Source organism: Chiloscyllium plagiosum, unplaced genomic scaffold (genome assembly GCF_037043375.1).
Source record: "Chiloscyllium plagiosum isolate Xiang-an unplaced genomic scaffold, Cpla_swu_hap1 HiC_scaffold_13, whole genome shotgun sequence".
NCBI lineage: Eukaryota > Metazoa > Chordata > Chondrichthyes > Orectolobiformes > Hemiscylliidae > Chiloscyllium > Chiloscyllium plagiosum.
The window spans coordinates 77,203,980-77,225,252 of NW_028270151.1; the positions used below are offsets into that span (position 1 = coordinate 77,203,980).

The following is a 21,273-nucleotide window of genomic DNA, read 5'->3' on the forward strand; positions in this document are numbered from 1 at the left end:
AAGGTCACCCCTCAGCCTCCGACACTCCAGGGAAAACAGCCCCAGCCTATTCAGCCTCTCCCTTTAGCTCAGATCCTCTACCCTGGCAACATCCTTGTAAATCTTTTCTGAACCTTTCAAGTTTCACAACATCCTTCCGATAGGAAGGCGACCAGAACTGCACGCAATATTCCAAAAATGGTCTAACCAATGTCCTGGACAGCTGCAACATGAATCCCCAACTCCTATACTCAATGCTCTGTGCAATGAAGGAAAGCATACCAAACGCCTTCTTCACTATCCTATCTACCTGCAACTCCACTTTCAAGAAACTATAAACCTGCACTCCAATGTCCCTTTGTTCAGCAACACTCCCCAGGACCTTACCATTAAGTGTTTCAGTCCTGCTCTGATTTGCTTTTCTAAAATGCAGCATCTCACATTTATCTAAATTAAACTCTTCTGCCACTCCTTAGCCGACTGGCCCATTTGTTCAAGATCAAATTGTACTCTGACGTAACCTTCTTCACTGGGAGAAAGAGAGGACTGCAGACTGTGGGGCAGTGAGTAGGAAAGTGACATCACCATTCACCGTGACGATGGTGGCTGGAGCAGCCGCATGGCTATTGGCATCTGAGCAGTTCCAGAGGCCAAGAGAAGCTTCTGGAATGGGTGAGAAATGCTGAATATTGAACTAAGTATGTGAAAGTTTGTTTAACTTACGTTCTTTTATGTCCAATATGGTGGAGAAAAAGCGTTTGTTGAGTGTATGAATTCTTCTGAGGATGTAAAACAGCAGAGGTCCTTTGCAGGTCTGGGAGACTGTGGCCCTGAGCTGTGGCAGGGCTAATTACAAGGAGAGTAGGTGGTGGCACACGGCGGAGAGTCTGCAGTGCAGGATCCGGAAGGAGAACCATTTCTGCAGGTTTTGGATTTTGGTAGATACTGGTCGTCCTGTTCAGGCCCAAATTGTGACGGTCTGAATGTAGTCCGGAGTCCATACGGGATCAGTCGATCCCATATGGCAGTCACTGAGGAAGGAGATGTGGCTGAGATAGCAAGTCTGCTTCAGGACATGGCTGAAGAACCTCAGGGCAGAGGAGATGACCTGGGGGGTGCAGTGAGAAAGACTTCCGGAGATCCTTGTAGTGAGACAAGGAGAACTTCTTCAAGGTAGGCAACCTTGGAAGAGGCTTCATGTTAAGGTTAAAATCAACTAGGAGAAAGTGAGATCTTCTTTGCTGTCTACCTCAACTCCATTTTTGATGTCATCTGTAAACTTACTAACTATACCTCTTAGCTTCACATCCAAATCTTTATATATATATGAGTAGTAGTGGACCCAGCACCAATCCTTGTGGCACACCACTGGTCACTGGCCTCCAGTCTGAAAAGCAACCCTCCATCACCACCTTCTGTCTTTTACCTTTGAGCCAGGTCTGCATCCAAATAGTTCGTTCTCCCTGTATTCCATGAGATCTAACCTTGCTAACCAGTCTTCCATGGGGATCCTTGTCGAACGCCTTACTGAAGTCCATTTTGATCACGTCCACCGCTCTGCCCTCATCAATCCTCTTTGTTACTTTTTCAAAAAACTCAATCAAGTTTGTGAGACATGATTGCCCATGCACAAAGCCATGCTGACTATCCATAATCAGTCCTTGCCTTTCCAAGTACATGTAAATCACGTCCCTCAGGATTTCCTCCAATTACTTGCCCACCACCAATGTCAGGCTCACCAGTCTTTAGTTCCTTGGATTTTCCTTACCATATTTCTTAAACAGTGGCATCATGTTAGCCAACTTCCAGTCTTCTGGCACTTCATCTGTGACTATCAATGATACAAATATCTCAGTAAGGAGCCCAGTAATCACTTCCATACCTTCTCAGAGTTTTAGGGTACACCTGATCAGGTCCTGGGGACTTACTAATTTTTATGCTTTTCAAGACCTCCAGCAGCTCCTCCTCTGTAATATGGACATTTTTCAAGATGTCACCATCTATTTCCCCACATTCTATATCTTCCATGTCTTTCTCCACAGTCAACACTGATGCAAAATACTTGTTGAGTATCTCCCCCATCTCCTGCAGCTCCATATATCGGCTGCCTTGCTGATTTTTGAGAGGACCTATTCTCTTACTAGTTACCCTTTTGTCCTTAGTGTATTTATAAAATCCCTTTGGATTCACCTTAACCCTATTTGCCAAAGTTATCTCATGTCCTCTTTTTGCCCTCCTGACTTCCCTCTTAAGTATACTCCTACTGCCTTTATACTCTAAGGATTCACTCGATCTACCCTGTCTATACCTTACATATGCTTCCATCTTTTTCTTAACCAAACCCTCAATTTCCCTAGTCATCCAGCATTCCCTATACCTATCAGCTTTTCCTTTCACCCTAACAGGAATATACTATCTCTGGACTCTTGTTATCTCATTTCGGAATTCTTGCCATTTTACAGTTGTCCCTTTTACCTGTGAACATCTACCCCCAATCAGCTTTTGAAAGCTCTTGCCTAATACCATCAAAATTGGCCTTTCTTAAATTTAGAACTTCAACTTTTAGATCCAGTCTATCATTTTCCATCACTATTTTAAAACTAATAGTTATGGGTCGCTGGCCCCAAAGTGCTGCCCCACTGACACCTCAGTCACCTGCCCTGCATTATTTCCCAAGAGTAGGTCAAGTTTTGCACCTTCTCTGATAGGTATAGCCACATACTGAATCAGAAAAGTTTCTTGTACACACTTAAATTTCTCTCCATCTAAACCCTTAATACTATGGTAGTCCCAGTCTATATTTGTAAAGTTAAAATTCCCTACCACAATCACTCCATTATTCTTACAGATAACAGAAATCTCCTTACAAAGTTTCTCAACTTCCCGATTACTATTAAGGGGGTCTACAATACAATCCCAATAAGTTGATCATTCCTTTCTTATTTCTCAATTTCACCCAAATAACTCCCCTGGATGCATTCCCAGGAATATCCTAAGTATAGCAAAAATGCTTATCAAAAACGCCACTCCACCTCCTCTCTTGTGTCCCTTTCTATCCTTCCTATAGCATTTATATCCTGGAGCATTAAGCTGTCAGTATTGTCCATTCCTGAGCCACATTTCTGTAATTGCTTTGATATCCCAGTCCCAAGTTCCTCACCATCCCGGAGTTCATCTGCCTTCCCTGTTGGGCGTCTTGCATTGAAATAAATGTAGTTTAATTTATCAGACCTACTTTGTTCTCTGCTTTGTTCCTGCCTGTTTGACCCACTCCTTTCCCCAAATGTATCAGTCTCAGATTGATCTCTTTCCCCATTATTTCCCTGGGTCCCACTCCCCCCCCCCCCCCCCGCCCCCAACCTTACAAGTTTAACTCCTCCCAAGCAGCTCTGGCAAATCTCCCTGCCAGTATATTAGTCCCCTTCCAATTCAGGTGCTTGGCTTCAGTGATGTTACAACAACTTTAGGGAATTGATAAGATATCCCCAAACAAGCAACTTGCTTTCAATCCACAATCAAGGAAGTATTTTTTCTGGCCAGGCAGAGTTCACCATTTCATCAGTTTCAAAGTAATTTACGCAGCTTGATTTCACAGTGACCTGAAGCCAGGCCAATGTCAATGAAAGAATTTAGACTGAGCATTCACGTAAGACCAGTGAAGCTTGAACCCGTGGCTGCCTAGGGAGGCTTCTTCCCCCAATGGTTCAAACATAATCAGAAGGGAACAGTTGTACAGGAAACTTTGATCAATCTTTACTGCTAAGTACTGAAATAAATGATAAAATTAAATTAAAAAAAGAAACAAAATCATTGAATCGAAAACCTGTAGTCGCGTCCTTGATCTGAAGAGACGACATCAGCTGCATTATCATCGCTGTCTTCATCCCTAGGGTCTCTTTATAAATGAATGAAGCAGAGTTTAAGGCAGCTGTTGTGGACAGCCATGTTGCGAACTGACAAATAGATTGTAGGTGTTATGGGAACTCCGCAACATGATCGTTTATACAGAATAATAAAGACAATGTAAAGCCTGGTGGAGAAAAAAAATTAATCTAAAACAGAAACTCAAGTGACAGAAACAGAGTGCACAAAGTGACAAACTCGATAAAACTAGGAGAGCCATGGTTGATTAAAAGGAAAAGGGTGGAAATGATGTGTGTACATTTTGAAGTCTGGACTCGTCCCATCGAATACTCCTGTGGGACTAATGGGCTGTTCAGATCTTTTACCTGCTTGTGAATGGGAACTTTCAACCCATTTTAACAAACAAATTGGTGAAGTTATGCTCTCAGGAAACAAATTGGCAAAAACTTTTAGACTTTTAAAATGTAATGCTATCAACAAGAGAAAAATGATCACACATTTTCCAATGATATAGATAGATTAATGTGCTCCCCATTCACATTTGCCCAACACCAGTACCCCTGTGCAACATGCTTCCCTTAACTTGTGAAGAAACTTTTCGAGTTAACAGTGTATATTTAATAGAGGCAGACCTGACAATAAATTCAAAAAAGCTGTTTAGACTAGGCATGTGAATATTTGTAACAAAATAAATATGATAATCAGACTAATCACCGATATGTCAGCATTTCAACTGAAACCATAACCAAGACAGTGGTTTTTACCTACCAAGGTAAAATCTGGCAAAATGCTGCATTGTCCTGCAGTAGAACTTTCAACAGATTTAGTGCAACGTCAGGAAATACTGGGTTACATATAGTGTGTAAAACCTTCTCGATTCTTGGAAAGACATTCAGCTTCCATATATTAATAAGATTGCTGACATGGAGCAGGGAGGGAAATACCAGGCAATATGTCTCCACTGGGGAGTGGGAAGGATCATGCAAGGAGAGATCCCTGATTTGAGGGATCACTGGCAGCTAACACACAGCCTTTATGAAATTGCCAGATTAAAGAATTCGGGTGATTTTTTTTCCCCAGTATGAAAACTTTATTCCAACTTTTCTCTGCAATTCATAGTGTTATTATTGGAACATCCTAAAGGAAATCTGAATCAATGTGGCAGGTTTCAAGCCAACCCACTCGAAAGAGAGGAAGGTCAAACAAACACCCATCTTCTGATATGAACTGATGTTAAGCCTGGTTCTGAATAATCTGATTCATTTAATTGTAACATCCTATTAGAACTTACCGGATCTCAATTATAATCTTTCAATATTTGTTCAAGTCAATATTTAGAGGGGGAGTGAGACAGTGGGATGACTTTCAGACTGTTCTAGCAATTAGCTAGCACCAAATGACCTGCTTCAGTTTTTATGGCTGCAATACATTTTAGCATTCATGAAACAGCTGATAAAGCTTTATAGATGGCCATGTTTCTGCCATCTAAGCTTTCAATGATTGAAGGCAGGGTCTTACAGTGACTAACTCAGAGATGGCCAATGAAATGTTTCTCCGTTGTGAGAGAAATGCAGCCGATGAGTTGTAAACAACAGTTGTTGCAGAATGGGAAAGGCGATTCAACCAACTGTTGAGGATAATTTTTCCTCAAGGTGATTGTAGTATTTCCCATTTATATGTTAATCCTGAACAAGTGAGAAACATTATATAATAAGCCAACAATTAAAGGCAATTCACCATAGTGTGAACCCCACTCAGTCTGAGCCATGGTCACTGTGCAAACCCAGCATAAGTCTGAGATGGGCTCTCCATCTGTTATTCAGTTATTTGTAAATTTTTAAGCTTTGAATACTGATAACCATTTAGCAATGTTTCAGCAAATGTTTGCAATACAGCTTGAAAAAGTCTCTCTTGTAATATTCGCTACCAGACCACTGAACATTGTACTGGTTTTGTCAATGTAGTCCCCAGCCTGGAGTTAGGTGCATTATAAATTTAATGGGAAAGTTGAGTTTAATTACTATGTAAGGGAAGTAGATGTGAAATATATCAGTATTCAATACAGTTCAATAATCAGACATGAACTGATCTTTGACAATAGCAAAAATATGACCCTTGAAAATTCTCTTATTAGTATGTTTTAAGAACCAAGTTTAGATCCCTTTACACTGATTATATCCAGTAAAACATCAGTTCACATGATGTGCCTTAACAGACCACGCACTCTTGCTGCAATGGAATCAGTGCATCAGAATATAGATCACACAAGTGAATTGAAGTCACTCACTGATGTGTAATACACACACTATTTTAAAGGTGCGCCACCTGAATAAAGTAATACCCGCTAGCATGTGAATGAGCTTTAGCTGAAATAACACACACCAACAAGAAAAACTGGAAACTGGAAAACCAACTGTAGGCCATAACACTATCAACTGTCCTATTATCTGTACTTCAAATGATGCTTCATCCCTTTGAATCTGCTGAATTCACCAATCACTTTATGCGTTTGTTCAGACTGAAATCAGTTTTGCAAAGAAGTGGAAGACGTTTAATCTCCTGGCAAGACTTCTGAGACTGAACTTTATGACCACAAATTGGGCGTTCCCCAGATCAACTAAGCATGATGATATTGGGTTGGCAACCTCACGTTATCACACCTTTCTCTAATATTAAAGACGACCAGTGGGCATGGAAATTGCAGGCCTGGTGGTCATTTTGAAATAGCTTGCTCATTTAGTTATTGGGCTTTGCTTGAGAGTCAACTGTATGCAATTTCTTTTCTATATATTCCATTTTCTGGGTGTCAGATGAGAAAAAAATTTGGAATGCTTTACAAAAGGTACAAGAAAGCAGCACAAGAGCCAAAGTTAATGTGATGATTAACTTGCAATGTGGTCATGGCTGCATATAACAGTAGAGTCAGCTGGTAAAGCCTGTATGTTTTGACTTCATTTATTCACTGTTTTGTGCCTGCCTCAAGAACTAAGGAGAGATTGAGGGGCTATTGAACTTTTACACCAATAGCAATAACCTACTTCCTGTTCACAGAATAACTGCTCTTCGACCCGTTGTTCTGACCAGATGCCCAATTGAAGCCTCCTTAGCCCAGGGCTAAATAATGACAGAATGTTTGATTCACCGTACTAACACGATGATGGTGGGAGTGAGTGCACACTTACTTCAGCCCTGCTTCTCTCAACCTGTCAAATCCGTGAAATCTAATCCTTCCCCTCTCTCTCCCAAGAAACCTCCCCAAAAAGTGAATTTGTTAAATTTTCAATTTAACAAGTACAGTCTCAAAAACAATCATTTTGGTTGAATTCAGTATTTTCCAAGATAGGACTGAAGACAGAATGAGGAATTCTCAAATTCATTTGATCTTTAAATTGTCAAAAAGAAATTACAAGATTAGAGTTGATAGGGGTATGGTCCACTCTTTGAGCCGATTTCTAGTACTACACCTTTAACACTGTGCTTCTGTTGTCAAGTACCTGCTCAGGCGCCGCCGCATTGGCATCTGGTCAAGGTCTCTTTGCTCTCGTTCCTCCCGGGTCATACCTTTGTAATTTGATGTCAGGCCAAAGATTGGTCTTGACCACTCATCTGAATTAAAAACAAAGTACAATACTATGTCAATTAAAGCATCCTACAACACTTAAGTCCATCTTTCAGTAGGCTTCTCCTGCTACTACTATATATAGGCAAAACTATCATCCTCACCAATCTCCTCCAATCTACTCAAACAACTTAAGTTGTTTAACTTTGTCACTGCAAGCCTAAGCTACCATCCTGGATGAAGAAATTAGCCAGGACTTTGCTCTTGATTCTTTTCCTGTGTTGCCTGCTGACCAATATACATGGCCGCAATGAGGAGAATTGCAGGCTCTGCTATGATACTCTACATGATCAGATAGCCTGCTTGCACTCAGCCTCTACTAGGGATATAAGACTGGAAACCAACCACGGGAGTACATGTCAGCAACCTCCGCAAGCTACTTCAGAATGATCTTTCCTTTATGTGATACATGGGTTCCAACGCTGGTGTCAGCATTCAAAGTAACAGAATTATAGCATCCCTTCAGTTTCAGCAACTAGACAATCCCAATACATCTGTTCCACTCAGAAAATCCAAAATGGCAATTCCATCACTTCAATATATGCATAGAAAATGTACACATGCACAGTGTTTTCTGAATTATCTCTATACAGTGCATGAATTTCTCATGGGGGCAGGATCTGCTGGAATGATTCCATAATCGCATGACCTCTCGTTATGGTCATGTCCAGAGTATTGGGATCAAGGGCACGAGTGGAAACCAGCAAGAGCTAAAATTCAAAGGAAAAGAAATTCAAGAGGAAAGTACAGAGTTAGTAAAAGTGAACATACTGATAAGCTTTCCAGCCAGTTCCTTGTTGCTCCGGTTCTCTTTTGGATGTTTATACAAGTACATCACACAACGTCCAATCCCACTATGCTTCAGAGTCTCCTGACTCACACTGGGCAACTGTAAAATTAATCAGTGACATTTGAAGGTTCCAAGGAAAGGCAGCATAGCAACACAGCTAATAACTTGGCAAGAATGAACAGTAAAGCCGCCAGGGGGCTTTGGTGTACTGACTGGGAGGTTTGAGAACAAAATGGTATAGAGTAGTGTTGTGGTTATGCCACTAGTAGAGTCACAGGTAGACAGGGCAGTGAAGAAGACTTTTGACACACTGACCTTCATCAGCCAAGGTACTGAGTATAGAAGTTGGGAAGTTATATTGCAGTGGGGTATTGAGTACAAGAGCTGGCAGGTCACATTAAAATTGTCCAGGACTTTGTTCAGCCTCATTGAGAATAAGGTGTATTGTTCTGGTTGCCATATTACCAAAAGGATGTGTACGCTTTGGAGAGGGTGTAGAGAAGGTTTACGAGGATGTTGCCTGGTATGGAAGGTGCTAACTATGAAGAGAGGTTGAGTAGGTTAGGATTGTTTTCATTAGAAAAAAGGAGATTGAGGGGAGACCTGATTGAGGTCTACAAAATCATGAAGAGTATAGACAGGGTTGATAGAGAGAAGCTTTTTCCCAGGGTGAGGGATTCAATAACGAGAGGTCATGCGTTCAAGATAAGAGGAGAAAAGTTTAAAGGGGATATACATGGAAAATACTTTATACAGAGGGTGGTAGGTGCCTGGACCGTGTTGCAGAGGCAGGCACGGTAGATTCACTTAATCTGCGTCTGGACAGATGCATGAGTAGATGGGGAGCAAGGGTTACAGACCCTTAGGAATTGGACAACAGGTTTAGACAGTGGATTTGGATTGGTACAGACTTGGAGGGCCGAAGGGCCTGTTCTTGGGCTGTAAATTTTCTCTGCTCTTAGTTGTACAGGATGTTGGTGAGGTCGCACGTGGAGTATTGTGTTCAGTTTTGGTCACCTTGCTATAGGAAGAATGTTATTAAACTAGATAGGATGTTATTAAACTGGAAAGAGCGCAGTTGCCAGGACTCAACGATCTGAGTTACAGGGAGAAGTTGGACAAGCTAGAATTTCTTTTCTTTATAGCGTTGGAGATTGAGGGGGGATCTTATAGAAATGTACAAAATCATGGAGACAGGGATAGGGTGAATGCACTCAGTCTTTTTCTCAGGTTTGAGGAATCACAGAGGAGAGGGCATCAGTTTAAGGTTAGAGGGGAGAGAGTAAAAGGGAACATGAGGGGTAACTTTTTTACACAGAGGGTGGTATGCATATGGAATGAGCTGCCAGCGGACTCAGGTGGCTGTTGACTCGGGTACTTTAACAACATTTAAAAGGCATTTGGACAAATACATGGATAGGAAAGGATTGGAAGGCTATGGGCCAAGTGCAAGGAAATGAGATTAGCATGGATGGACATTTTGGTCGACATGGACCAGCCTGGTCCAAAAGGCCTGTCTCTGTGCTGTAGGACTCTATGATTTGTAATCCAGACGTCTGGACTACTGACCTGAGACATCAGCTCAAATCCAACCATGGCTTCTGGAGCATTTAATGCAAGTATTTATATAACACATGGAATAAAAAACAACTTCATCAATAGTCATGACCATGGAATTTTTGGATAGACACAAAAATTCATCTGATTCGCCAATTCTCTTCAGGAAGGAAATTCTTACTGATGTATATTAACTCTGAACCCACAGCAGTCTGGACAACTTTTTACTACTCTCTGAAACAGTCTAGCAAGGCTCTGTAACTATTTAAGAGTAATTAGGGATAATGATTTACTAGCCTTAACAGCTCTATTATTTCCTGTGTTTCTGTTAAGTTCCTTAAACTTAATTGGTCTAATTCATAAACACTGACTACAACAGCAGGCCACAAAATGGATGAGCCTCTCTTCCTACAGGCCTTTCATATCAGGGAGGCACAAATTAAGAATATGATGAAATACTTCCCACTTGCCATCACTTGAGAAGCTGGCACTCATCTATCATTATTTTGGATTAGTGGTGCTGGAAGAGCACAGCAGTTCAGGCAGCATCCAAGGAGCAGCAAAATCAACGTTTCAGGCAAAAGCCCTTCATCAGGAATAAAGGCAGAGAGCCTGAAGCGTGGAGAGATAAGCTAGAGGAGGGTGGGGGTGGGGAGAAAGTAGCATGGAGTACAATAGGTAAGTGGGGGAGGGGATGAAGGTGATAGGTCAGGGAGGAGGGTGGAGTGGATAGGTGGAAAAGAAGATAGGCAGGTAGGACAAGTCATGGGGACAGTGCTGAACTGGAAGTTTGGAACTAGGGTGAGGTGGGGGAAGGGGAAATGAGGAAACTGTTGAAGTTCACATTGATGCCCTGGGGTTGAAGTGTTCCGAGGCAGAAGATGAGGCGTTCTTCCTCCAGGCGTCTGGTGGTGAGGGAGCGGCAGTGAAGGAGGCCCAGGACCTCCATGTCCTTGGTAGAGTGGGAGAGGGAGTTGAAATGTTGGGCCACAGGGCGTTGTGGTTGATTGGTGCGGGTGTCCCGGAGATGTTCCCTAAAGCGCTCTGCTGGAACATCTCCAGGTGTCTAGCAGAGCGCTTTAGGGAACATCTCCGGGACACCCGTATCAATCAACCACACCGCCCTGTGGCCCAACATTTCAACTCCCCATCCCACTCTGCCGAGGACATGGAGGTCCTGGGACTCCTTCACCACCAGACGCCTGGAGGAAGAACGCCTCATCTTCCGCCTCGGAACACTTCAACTCCAGGGCATCAATGTGGACTTCAACAGTTTCCTCATTTCCCCTTCCCCCATCTCACCTTAGTTCCAAACTTCCAGCTCAGCACTGTCCCCATGACTTGTCCTACCTGCCTATCTTCTTTTCCACCTATCCCCTCCCCCACTCACCTATTGTACTCCATGCTACTTTCTCCCCACCCCCACCCTCCTCTAGCTTATCTCTCCACGCTTCAGGCTCTTTGCTTTTATTCCTGATGAAGGGCTTTTGCCCGAAACGTCGATTTTGCTGCACCTCGGATGCTGCCTGAACTGCTGTGCTCTTCCAGCACCACCAATCCAAAATCTGATTTCCAGCATCTGCAGTCATTTTTTTTTACCCATCTATCATTAGCACACTATGGCTGCAGCGTATATCACCTACAAGATGCAACATAGCAGCTGGTTTAGTGCTCAATAGCACCTCCCAAATCTATGAACTCCATCATCCAGAAAAGCAAGGACAGCAGACCCATGAAAACACTACCTGGAAGTTCCCCTTAAGCCAGACTGAAAAAGTATGGCTGTTTCTTTATTCTCAGTGGGTCAAATTCTCAACCACCTTTCCTAACAGTACCAGAACATACCTAGAAAATATGGATTGACGTCTTCAAGGCTCACCACAATATTGCCAAAGGATAGGCAACATATGTTGGCCTTGCTACTGTGCTAAATAGTCATGATCAAATTTAACAGCACAAATTAAATAGCAAAAGCTTGTATCTGAAGTAATTCTGGAGAAGTCATCCTAAGTTATTTGTGAGGAATGCTCTCGTGCCAAGACACCAACAGACAACTGTCATTCTTGCCAAATATAAGTCGGAAGAAATCCAGACTAAGAGGAGGGATGTGAACAGGGGGTAGAAAGGTTACTTAAAAATAAAAACAGGGATTTGAAGCTGACAAGCAGATAATGACAAAATTATGTTATTCAGGTACACAGCTATGAACCCTCACTCACCTCCTGCAGAATCTTCAGCAGTTCCTCACGAATCTTCAGATGTGGCAGACTCTTGTCAGGTAATGGAGTGAGCCATTCCTTGATAGCAGACATGACTCCACTGTCAATAAATGTTTCCTTTAAATCCTGTCTGCAGAAGTGCATTACCAAGAGGAAACAGAAATAAGCCACTTAATTGCAATATTCCTCAAAGATTTCTATTCAAGAGATGTATCATTACAGATTCTTGTCAATATGAAGATTACTAAATCTATTTCAGGTGTTCTGGTGACCTAAGTAATTGTTTGAGAGTTTTCTTTCGCACATGTGACATTAAACCTGTTACTGTTTTAACAATTCACATAAAACAGTTAGCTTTTCTTGTCACACGCCATCTTGGATATTGTTGCCTTTTTGATCTTATTTTTCCATAGCCTAATAAGTGCTAGTATTTAAAATAATAGGAAAACAGTCACTGTCTGGAATTCCTACCCATTGCAGTAGCAACCAATAGTCTTGGGGTAAGGCCTACCTTCAGCTCTGCATAGCAACCAAAGTTGGGCAATAAGTCCATCTAATCAGCATCAGGCACACAGATTGTGTTTTGCACCAAAATCTCAAGTTAGAATGTGTGCACACAAAATATAGATTGTTGCAGTACCTGAGAGGCATCTAAAGGTCTTGCTAAAAAAACATCTGCAGGTTGGGTTTTACAATCTTTCATTATTACCAAACATTATTTGCTTATATGTTATTATTTTACATTGGAATGCAGGTGTTAGAGAGCTTGTCTCTATATAAGATAACCAGTAGTGCACATAGCATTAGGACTGAAAATATTAATTCCAATCTGCAATGATTGGAACCATTTATACTTTGAATTCTTTTGTCGGACAGCCTCAACATCTTGCATTAGCAAATAATTCACTAATGAAAGTCACTAAAACAAAAACAGAAATTACAGGAAAAACTCAGCAAGTCTGGCAGCATCTGTGGACAGAAAGCACGGTGGCACGTGGTTAGTACTGCTGCCTCACAGCGCCAGAGACCCGGGTTCAATTCCCGCCTCAGGTGACTGTCTGTGTGGAGTTTGCACATTCTCCCCGTATCTGCGTGGGTTTCCTCCCACAATCCAAAAATGTGGAGGTTGGCCATGCTAAATAGCTCGTAGTGTTAGGTGAAGGGGTAAATATAGGGGTCTGGGTGGGTTGCGCGTCGGCGGGTCAGTGTGGACTTGTCGGGCCGAAGGGCCTGTTTCCACACTGAGTAATCTAAACTAATCGAATCTAATGTTGCGAGTCCAGTGACCTTTCTGGTAAGACTGATAGTGGCTAGGAAAAGGCAGCATTTATGCTGATGAAGGGGGTGCAGGGATAAGGAGTGAATGGATGTGATGGAGACTGAGCCTGGAGAGAAACAAAGAAAGTTAGGCAGACAAAGGAATGGATTATAAGCTGCTATTTCCACAAACTCCAGTGGGACATCACCACTCCCTTCCCAGCATTTTGCAGAGGCTGTTTCCTCCAGGACACTCAAGTCTATTCCTCCTCCATGCCACCTACAATGTAATTGTAGAAGGTGCAACATCTGCCCATTTACTTCTCCTATCCTCACTATCTTAAGGCCCCAGAAATATACCTGCACTTCACTCAATCTAGTCTACTGTATTCATGCTCACAACATGGTCTCCTCTACATTTGGGATGCAAAACTTGGTGAGCACTTTGATAAGCACCTACAATCTGTCCATAAAAATGACCCGGAGCTTCTAGTTGTCAACCACTTCAACATAGCACTCTTTCCCTGGCCAACATTTTTGTCTTGGGCTGGCTGCAGTGCTGCAGCGAAGTTCAACACAAGCTGGAAGAACAGTATTTTATTTTCTACTTGTGGACTGTGCAGCCTTCATGACTCAATATCGAGTTCAATAATTTTAGAACCCGAACACCACCTTCCATATTTGTTACTCACGCCCACCCCCTAGGAACATAGGCTGCTTTCAGAACAGCAACCTATTTCCACCTTTTCATCTTTCCTAGCTTACTAACACCCACGCCTTTGTCTGCCTAACTTTATTTTGGTCTCTTGCAGAGGATGGTAGAAATATGAAACATGCTGCCTGAGAGTGTGGTGGAAGCAAGTACTCTCACAACATCTCCTTGAGCACTTAGAATAGTTAGCCATTGCCGACTATGGACCAAGTGCAGGTAAATGGTATTAGTGCAATTCAGTGTTTGGCCAGCATGTACATGATGCGCCAAAGACCATGCTTCTGTGCCATATGACTCTGGACTCCGTCTCCAAATATCTGCTCACTCCTTTTCCCCACTTCCATCATCAGCATACTACTTTTTCCTATCTATGACCAGTTGTGAAGAGGAGTGACTGGACTCGAAACATTAGCTCCGTCTTCTCTCCACAGATGCTGCCAGAGCTGCTGAGCTTCTCTGACAATTTCTGCTTTTGTTTCAGATCTTCAGCATCCACAATTCTTTGCTTTATTGAAAGTTACTGGTTTCAAGTTGTCATCTTGTAAGACTACTTTCTGCTCAAAGTGCTAGCTCTTGATTGTGCTAATCTTCATGGGCTTCAGAGGCCCTCTGATCTCCAAACCAAGTGACCTTTTTCAGATGCGCGAGGTCAGTGAACTTATGTGGTCAATTCAACTGCACAGGATATCAAAGCCGAAGTTCGATATTCCTTACGTATGGTACAATTCTGTTAGCAATGGATGTCCTACTCACAGGATCATAAATGGAAACTTAGCTCTATATGATACTGAACACTAAAGCAGGAATAGGAGTAAATCATCCCTTACTTTTTCAAATGCATGACAACGGTGGGGAGAAGTGTAAGCTTCTTCAAGGCCGGCTTCTTTTGTCCATTGAGCTGTCTGTCTTCCTGCAGAAAGTAAATTATCAAAAGGTACTTAATACTACTGAGTCGATTTTCTACTGACATCACCAAGACACCCAGAAGATGGAGGTTGTCAAAACTAAAACTAGGTGTCCATTCACATTAAATAAATACATATTTTCTGGGTGACTAGACCCCTCACTTATGGCATCTCTCCTTTTCAATCATCTATTCTCACATTCTTTCCACCTTGTTATACATTCATATACTCTGATCTTCTCCTCAGGCTATTTCTTCAGTGTGTATTCTCTTGCTTTTCCGACCCTTTCTCCTTCTGTATGCTTTTTATTATCCTTGCATTCTGTCACTCTTTCAGACGAAACCTTACCCCAGCTTTATTTAACCTATCGCGCTAATTGTGTTTTCTTTGTTAAATTTTGAATGCCTTTGAAAGAGTTTCCCACATCCCTGAAAATTTTAACAATGAATCAAGCATCTGAATGACACCCACTTAAACCATCTACTCAGTCATGCATTGAATTACCCAGTTCATTTCTCTCTAATAGGTCAAGTACATGGCAGAAATTATTTTGACATTATTATCACTAATTCCTACCAAGTGATGGCCTAGTGAGTGGCATTATCATTAGACTTTTAATTCAAAGACCTCAGGAATGTTCTAGGTTTGAATCTCATCTAACACGCAGAATGGGAGAATGACGAACTGAATGGCTCGATATTGTAAAAAATATGTGTTTGGCCAAAATAGCTCAGTTGGGAGAGTGTTAGACTGAAGATCTAAAGGTCCTGGCTCAATCACAGGTTTAAAGGCCTTTTGTTTTGCAGTAGTTGTGTCTCCACCTCTGGACCAGGAGGCTTGGGTGAGTCCCACCTGCTCCAGAGGTACTTAATCACAACAGGTCAATTGCAAACCACACACAAAAAAAAACCACGTGAGTCTGTCAGAAAATTCCCTTCAAATTCAGCTGGGAAATTTTAGGCACTCCCGGCTAAAAGCACTGTTACAGCTTGTCAAATGTGGCAGGTATTAAGATCCCCTGGTGGAAAAGAATCCATAAACAATAACAAATGGAGAATTCCAATAAACAGAAGATAGAATACATTCTAAACATGGCAGGTGGGTCTCCAGGTTTCAGCACAACTCAAGTTGATGGCAAAAGCAGAGGCAACAGCTTGAACCAAACATTGGTTCTTCCATTTTAGTGCACATGTACAGACCAGTTTTTAAAGACCTATGGAAAAAGGACAGATGATGCGATTGTGACTGAGAAGTAGTAAGCAATAAGATTTCTGCCTGGCTACTGGATTAGAACCATTGCTTTATTTGTTTCATTACTAAGTAACCCCAATTAAATTTGAAGTTTTAAATTATACAAACTTGCCAATATAATAAAAAGTGGGATAATAAGACTTCAGAAGGATATCAAGGGACTGGTGAAGTAGGCAGCCATTTACCAGAAGCAATTTAATGCAGAAAGAATGAAATGATGCTCGTTAAGAGGAAAAATATGAAGATGCAGAATAGTTTACATATTAGTTTTGTGAGAGATGTAGAAGAGCAGAGGGACTTGTGCATTCACAACTCTTTGCACGTGGCAAGGCAAATTGAGATGATTAAAAAAGCATAGGGACTATTTGGTTTTATAAATTATGCTATTGACTACCATGCACTTGACTATCATGCACACACTTATGAGTTACTACTTAAGCCTCAGCTAGTATTGTGCACAATTCTGGATAACATATTTAAGGAATGGTGTCAGAGGCAGTTTACTTGAATAATACAGGAATGAGAGTGTTCAATTACATGAAGAAAATTGAGAAGCAAAAGTAGGTTAACAGGAGGTTGAATAAAGATGTTCAAAGTTATGAGGAACTCGGAGATAGTAAGTTGAAAGTAACTGATTCCTCTTTGAATTAAATTGATAATCAGAGATTTTAGATTTAAAATCTGTAAAAGAACTAGACAGAAAGTGAGGAAAAGTACATTCAAATGGACAATTATGATCTAGAATTCACTACTTAAAAGTCGAAGAAAATTCTATATAGTTAAAGATATCTGGACATATATTTGAAGGGGACCAATTTGCAAGCTTATAGGGAAAAGATGAAACATGGGACCAAACTGCAAATTCTGTGAAAGAACATGCACAGAAATATTTACTGAAGGAACCTCTTTCGTGCTGTAAGATACTACAATTTTAAGTGTCTTAGGTGCCTCTAATTTATAGGTTTCACTGCATGTTCATCTGTTGACTTAACTATTCCCAGTCCCAATTCCTTTACTCAGCCAAAACCTTCAGAATAGAATTATTGTCAGATCAGTCAGTGCCCAACTATTCTGGACTTACCTCCACTGTCTTGCCTCATTACTGCAGCGTCAGGCTGAATGTGTTTCCCAAAATCCCTTTGACTGACACCCAAAGTTTCTGTGGTCCCACTCTCAGTAAAGTCTGAAGAAGCACTGTTGTTACTCACCTCTGCAGCTTCATTCATTTTGGTGATCATGGCGCTAACTACATCATCTGCATCACTAATGAAAGTGCCGCCATCCCGATTTCGCCGCCGCTTCCGATTCTGATCTTTCTTTTTCTGCAGCATCATCTCAAAATCAGACACAAAATCAGAGCTGCAATAGATAGAAACTCATGAATATACTCAGGATTTTATTCCAGTCAGCGCTGGGAAAACAAAGTGGAATTCCTACATTTGTCAACTTTTATTTTGAAGACATACATGACTGGTCTAGTAATACACAAAGGGGCCTAAATCCTTCCTGACTCTGTCCACCTTCTCAAGACAGTGGACTGCAATACTACTGCTTTATATCATATTTCCAAGACAAAATGATTAAGCCATTGAAGCTGTGGCTCTTTCTCAGGCAAGGCATAGTCATTGTTGCATGTGCAATAGTGCAACTTACAGACTGGGCTTCTCCATTGAATTTACTGTCAATTCACCACTTTCTGAAAGGCTGTGCTCTGAACTCCCCCTGGGATTTTTTTTTATTAGATTAGATTACAGTGTGGAAACAGGCCCTTCAGCCCAACAAGTCCACATCGACCCGCCGAAGCGCAACCCACCCATACCCCTACATTTGCCCCTTACCTAACACTACGGGCAATTTAGCATGGCCAATTCACCTGACCTGCACATCTTTGGACAGTGGGAGGAAACCAGAGCACCCGGAGGAAACCCACGCAGACAGGTGGAGAACGTGCAAACTCCACACAGTCAGTCGCCTGAGGCGGGAACTGAACCCGGGTCTCAGGCGCTGTGAGGCAGCAGTGCTAACCACTGTGCCACCGCGCCGCCCACTTTCTGAAGCTAAGTTTCATTTCTGGGACACCTTCTCCCAGCAGAAAGATTAAAAAATAATAAAAAAAAAACTTTAAAATGCAAGAACACTAATGCTCCTTCACACAGGGTTCCAGAATTACAGCCCAGCATCCACAGCACGAGGTGCAGATCATATTTATGCTGTACTAATTTAACTTTTACTTACTCTCGTCCTTTCCCTCGAACTTCATTGTCAGAGTCAGACTCTTCAGCAACCATTTTCTTTCTCTCTGTCTCAAGAGCAGCCTTTTCACCATCAAGGTCCTCTTGGTTAAAGCCCTAAGGAAAGAAGATATTGTTTAGGGATACAGACCACACTCTGAAAGCACAGCCTGAAAGACAATAGCTGGAAAGAGCATGCTTTAATCAAAGTACCTTTCCAATAAATGCATTTTACACTAAAAGCCTTGCACACCCAAGAAAGTTACTGCGAGGTATTATGAAGATTTTAGAGCAGTGAAGTTATCACTTTGCAGTCCTCCACCAATAGGTTGAAAGCTGCCAAGGATAAAGATAGAATTCATAACCTGGCTTTTGAAAATGCATTAGAGAAATCTGTTGTAGTACACTGTAACATGCACAGTCACTAAACCAACATCTGATTTTCTCAGAACTGCAAGTCTCATTGGTTGGATACTGAATAACATATTTGGCGGCAGATAGAAAGAAAACTACTGGAAGTGAAAAAAAGGAATGAAGTATGGTTTGCAATACACTCCAGCACAAAGTAAGGCAGAATAGTCCGAGGGGTTCAGTTTTCGGATTATTTTGATTTGTTTTAATTGCTGATAGTTAACATACCCAGAGAATGGTTTATGTTTAATTTCAGATACATAATGTTAATATCAAAACTCCCCGGTCAATGCTTTATTGCTGAGTAAAAGCTCCCTCTGCACCACCCAGTAGGCATTTCCAAGTCAGATAAAGCATGGGTTACATTCAGTAAAGTTACCTTTACGCTGTTTCATTAAACATCTCCAGGTCGTAGGGTTTACAACATAACGTTTCATTTAGCCCACTGTGCTGATGCTAAACTTGCAAAAGGAGCCAGTAAATGGTTTCATTATATTTATTTTTTCATCTTTATGACATAGGTCACAAAACCTGTCAAATCCTGTGTCAAGATTTAGTTACTAAGCTTTCTTGTGTAAAAATCATTTGTACGGCACTTTATCAAATGCCTTCTGGAATTCCAAATACACAACATCTACCAGTTCTCCATGAGTAATCCTGCATTTTATATACTCAAAGAATGCTGGCAAAGTTGTCAAAAATGATTTCCTTTCCAAAAACAATATTGACAGTGTTTGCTTATGTTAAAGCTTTTCTGAAAAAGCGGTCCTGCTATTTCTTCCTTAATAATGGACTCTAGCAGTTTCCCTGTGACAGATGTCAGGCTAACTGGTCAATAGTTTCTTGTTTTCTGTCTCCCTCCCTTCTTGAACAGAGGTGTCACATTAGCAGGTTTCCAATCTCTTAAAACCCTTTTGGAATCCAGGGAGTTCCAGAAAATTTAGATCAATAATGCCTCCACTCTCTTTGCAGCTACTTCCTTTAAAATCCTTGGATACAGACCTTAAGTCTCACTAGCGTATCAAATGCTTTGTCCCACGTGGTGGAGACTGTTTCAAGATGTGCCCTCCAATTAGCACCTTCAGTTACTATTTCCTTTGGGATGTTTGTAGTGCCCTCCTTAATGACTCTTGCAAATTGTTGGCTTAATTGTCTACCATTTCCCTATTCCCTTTATTAATTCGTCCAGTTGCACCCTCCATGAATCTAACACTGACTTTAGCAATTCGCTTTATATTTACCCAAAGCAGCTTATAAAGTTCCTATATTTTTTGCTAATTTACTTTCATTATCAATTTTCTTCCTCTTTATTAGCTTTTTAGTAATCCACTGCTAGTTCCTAAAAAAACCCCACAATCTTCAGGCCCACCATTAATTTTCACCACTTTGTATGTGTTAATTTTTACCTGATACTCTTCACAACTACCTTTGTTAAGCACAGGTGGTTCATCCTTCTCATTAATTCCTTTTTGACCAGAATAATTTGTTGCTGAGCGTTATCAAATATGCGCTTTAACATATGCCATTGTTCATCCAATGACTTTACCTTTAGTCTATTTTCCCAGCCTGTTTTAGCCAATTCTTTCTTCATTCTTCTGTAATCGATCCTATTTAAGTTTGAGACCCAAGTGGCTCACCCTCAAACTGAAATTCAGATCCTATGTTGTGATCACTATCTCTGCAAGGATCCTTAACGTCGAGATCATTTATTAATCATACCTTATTACTCATTACTAGATCCAAAATAGCCGGATCCAAGTAAGAAATTGCTCTAAGAAATAAGGTTTTGATTTAAATAATCATCCAAATGTCTCTGGAATGCCTAAATTGACTTTGCCGCCATCATAGTTCCAGGCAGCGCAATGCAAATTTTAACCACTTACTGAATATAAAAGTCTTTTCTCATATTTGCTTCTTTTGCAAAGCACTTTAAAACTGTGCCACCTAGTTCTCAATCTGTTCATGAGCAGGAACGGTTTCTCCCTAAATACTCTGTCCTGAACTCTCATGACTTTGAAAACTACTATCAAATCTCCTTGGAGCCTTTTCATCTCCAAGGAAAACAGCCGTAAATTATCCTCATACTGAAGTGTCTCATTTCTGCAACCATTCCCACAAACCCACTCTGCACTTTTTCCAGTGCATTCCTAGACTTCACAAAGTGTGGCACCCTTACCTATACACAATATTCCAGTTGAAATCCAGTCAATGTCCTCTAAAACTTTATCAGAACCTCCCTGTTCTTGTACTCTGTACCCTTTTTGATGAAACCTAGAAAATTGATGCTTTAAAATCAGCTCTCTCTACTTGTTCTGCCGAGCTTCATGACTTATGTACATGCCTTCTAATCAGCAATCACTACTTCACTCCTCAAAAAAAACCAATGCTTAACCCTTTTATCCTTGCAATCTACTTTTCATTCCAAAATACCAAACAAGTTGCAAATTCTGAAATGCATGCTCATCTTTCCTTGAACTT

The 21,273-nt window shown here is 41.3% G+C and overlaps 1 protein-coding gene across 5 annotated transcripts in view; it reads right to left on the minus strand.

Annotated features, from left to right (window-relative positions):
* The window catches only part of iws1 (interacts with SUPT6H, CTD assembly factor 1), a 57,851-nt gene that overhangs the window by 9,052 nt on the left and 27,526 nt on the right, over positions 1 to 21,273 (minus strand). For 3 of the 5 annotated variants that reach the window (XM_043701890.2, XM_043701889.2, XM_043701891.2), the window contains exons 7-13: positions 18,389 to 18,501; positions 17,362 to 17,512; positions 14,825 to 14,907; positions 12,029 to 12,158; positions 8,234 to 8,351; positions 7,338 to 7,449; positions 3,803 to 3,874 (exon numbers count right to left, since the gene is read on the minus strand). In XM_043701890.2, the coding sequence (XP_043557825.1) occupies positions 3,803 to 3,874; positions 7,338 to 7,449; positions 8,234 to 8,351; positions 12,029 to 12,158; positions 14,825 to 14,907; positions 17,362 to 17,512; positions 18,389 to 18,501 (779 nt within the window). The remainder of the gene's footprint in view (positions 1 to 3,802; positions 3,875 to 7,337; positions 7,450 to 8,233; positions 8,352 to 12,028; positions 12,159 to 14,824; positions 14,908 to 17,361; positions 17,513 to 18,388; positions 18,502 to 21,273) is intronic. The other 2 variants (XM_043701892.2, XM_043701893.2) reach the window with 1 other exon arrangement.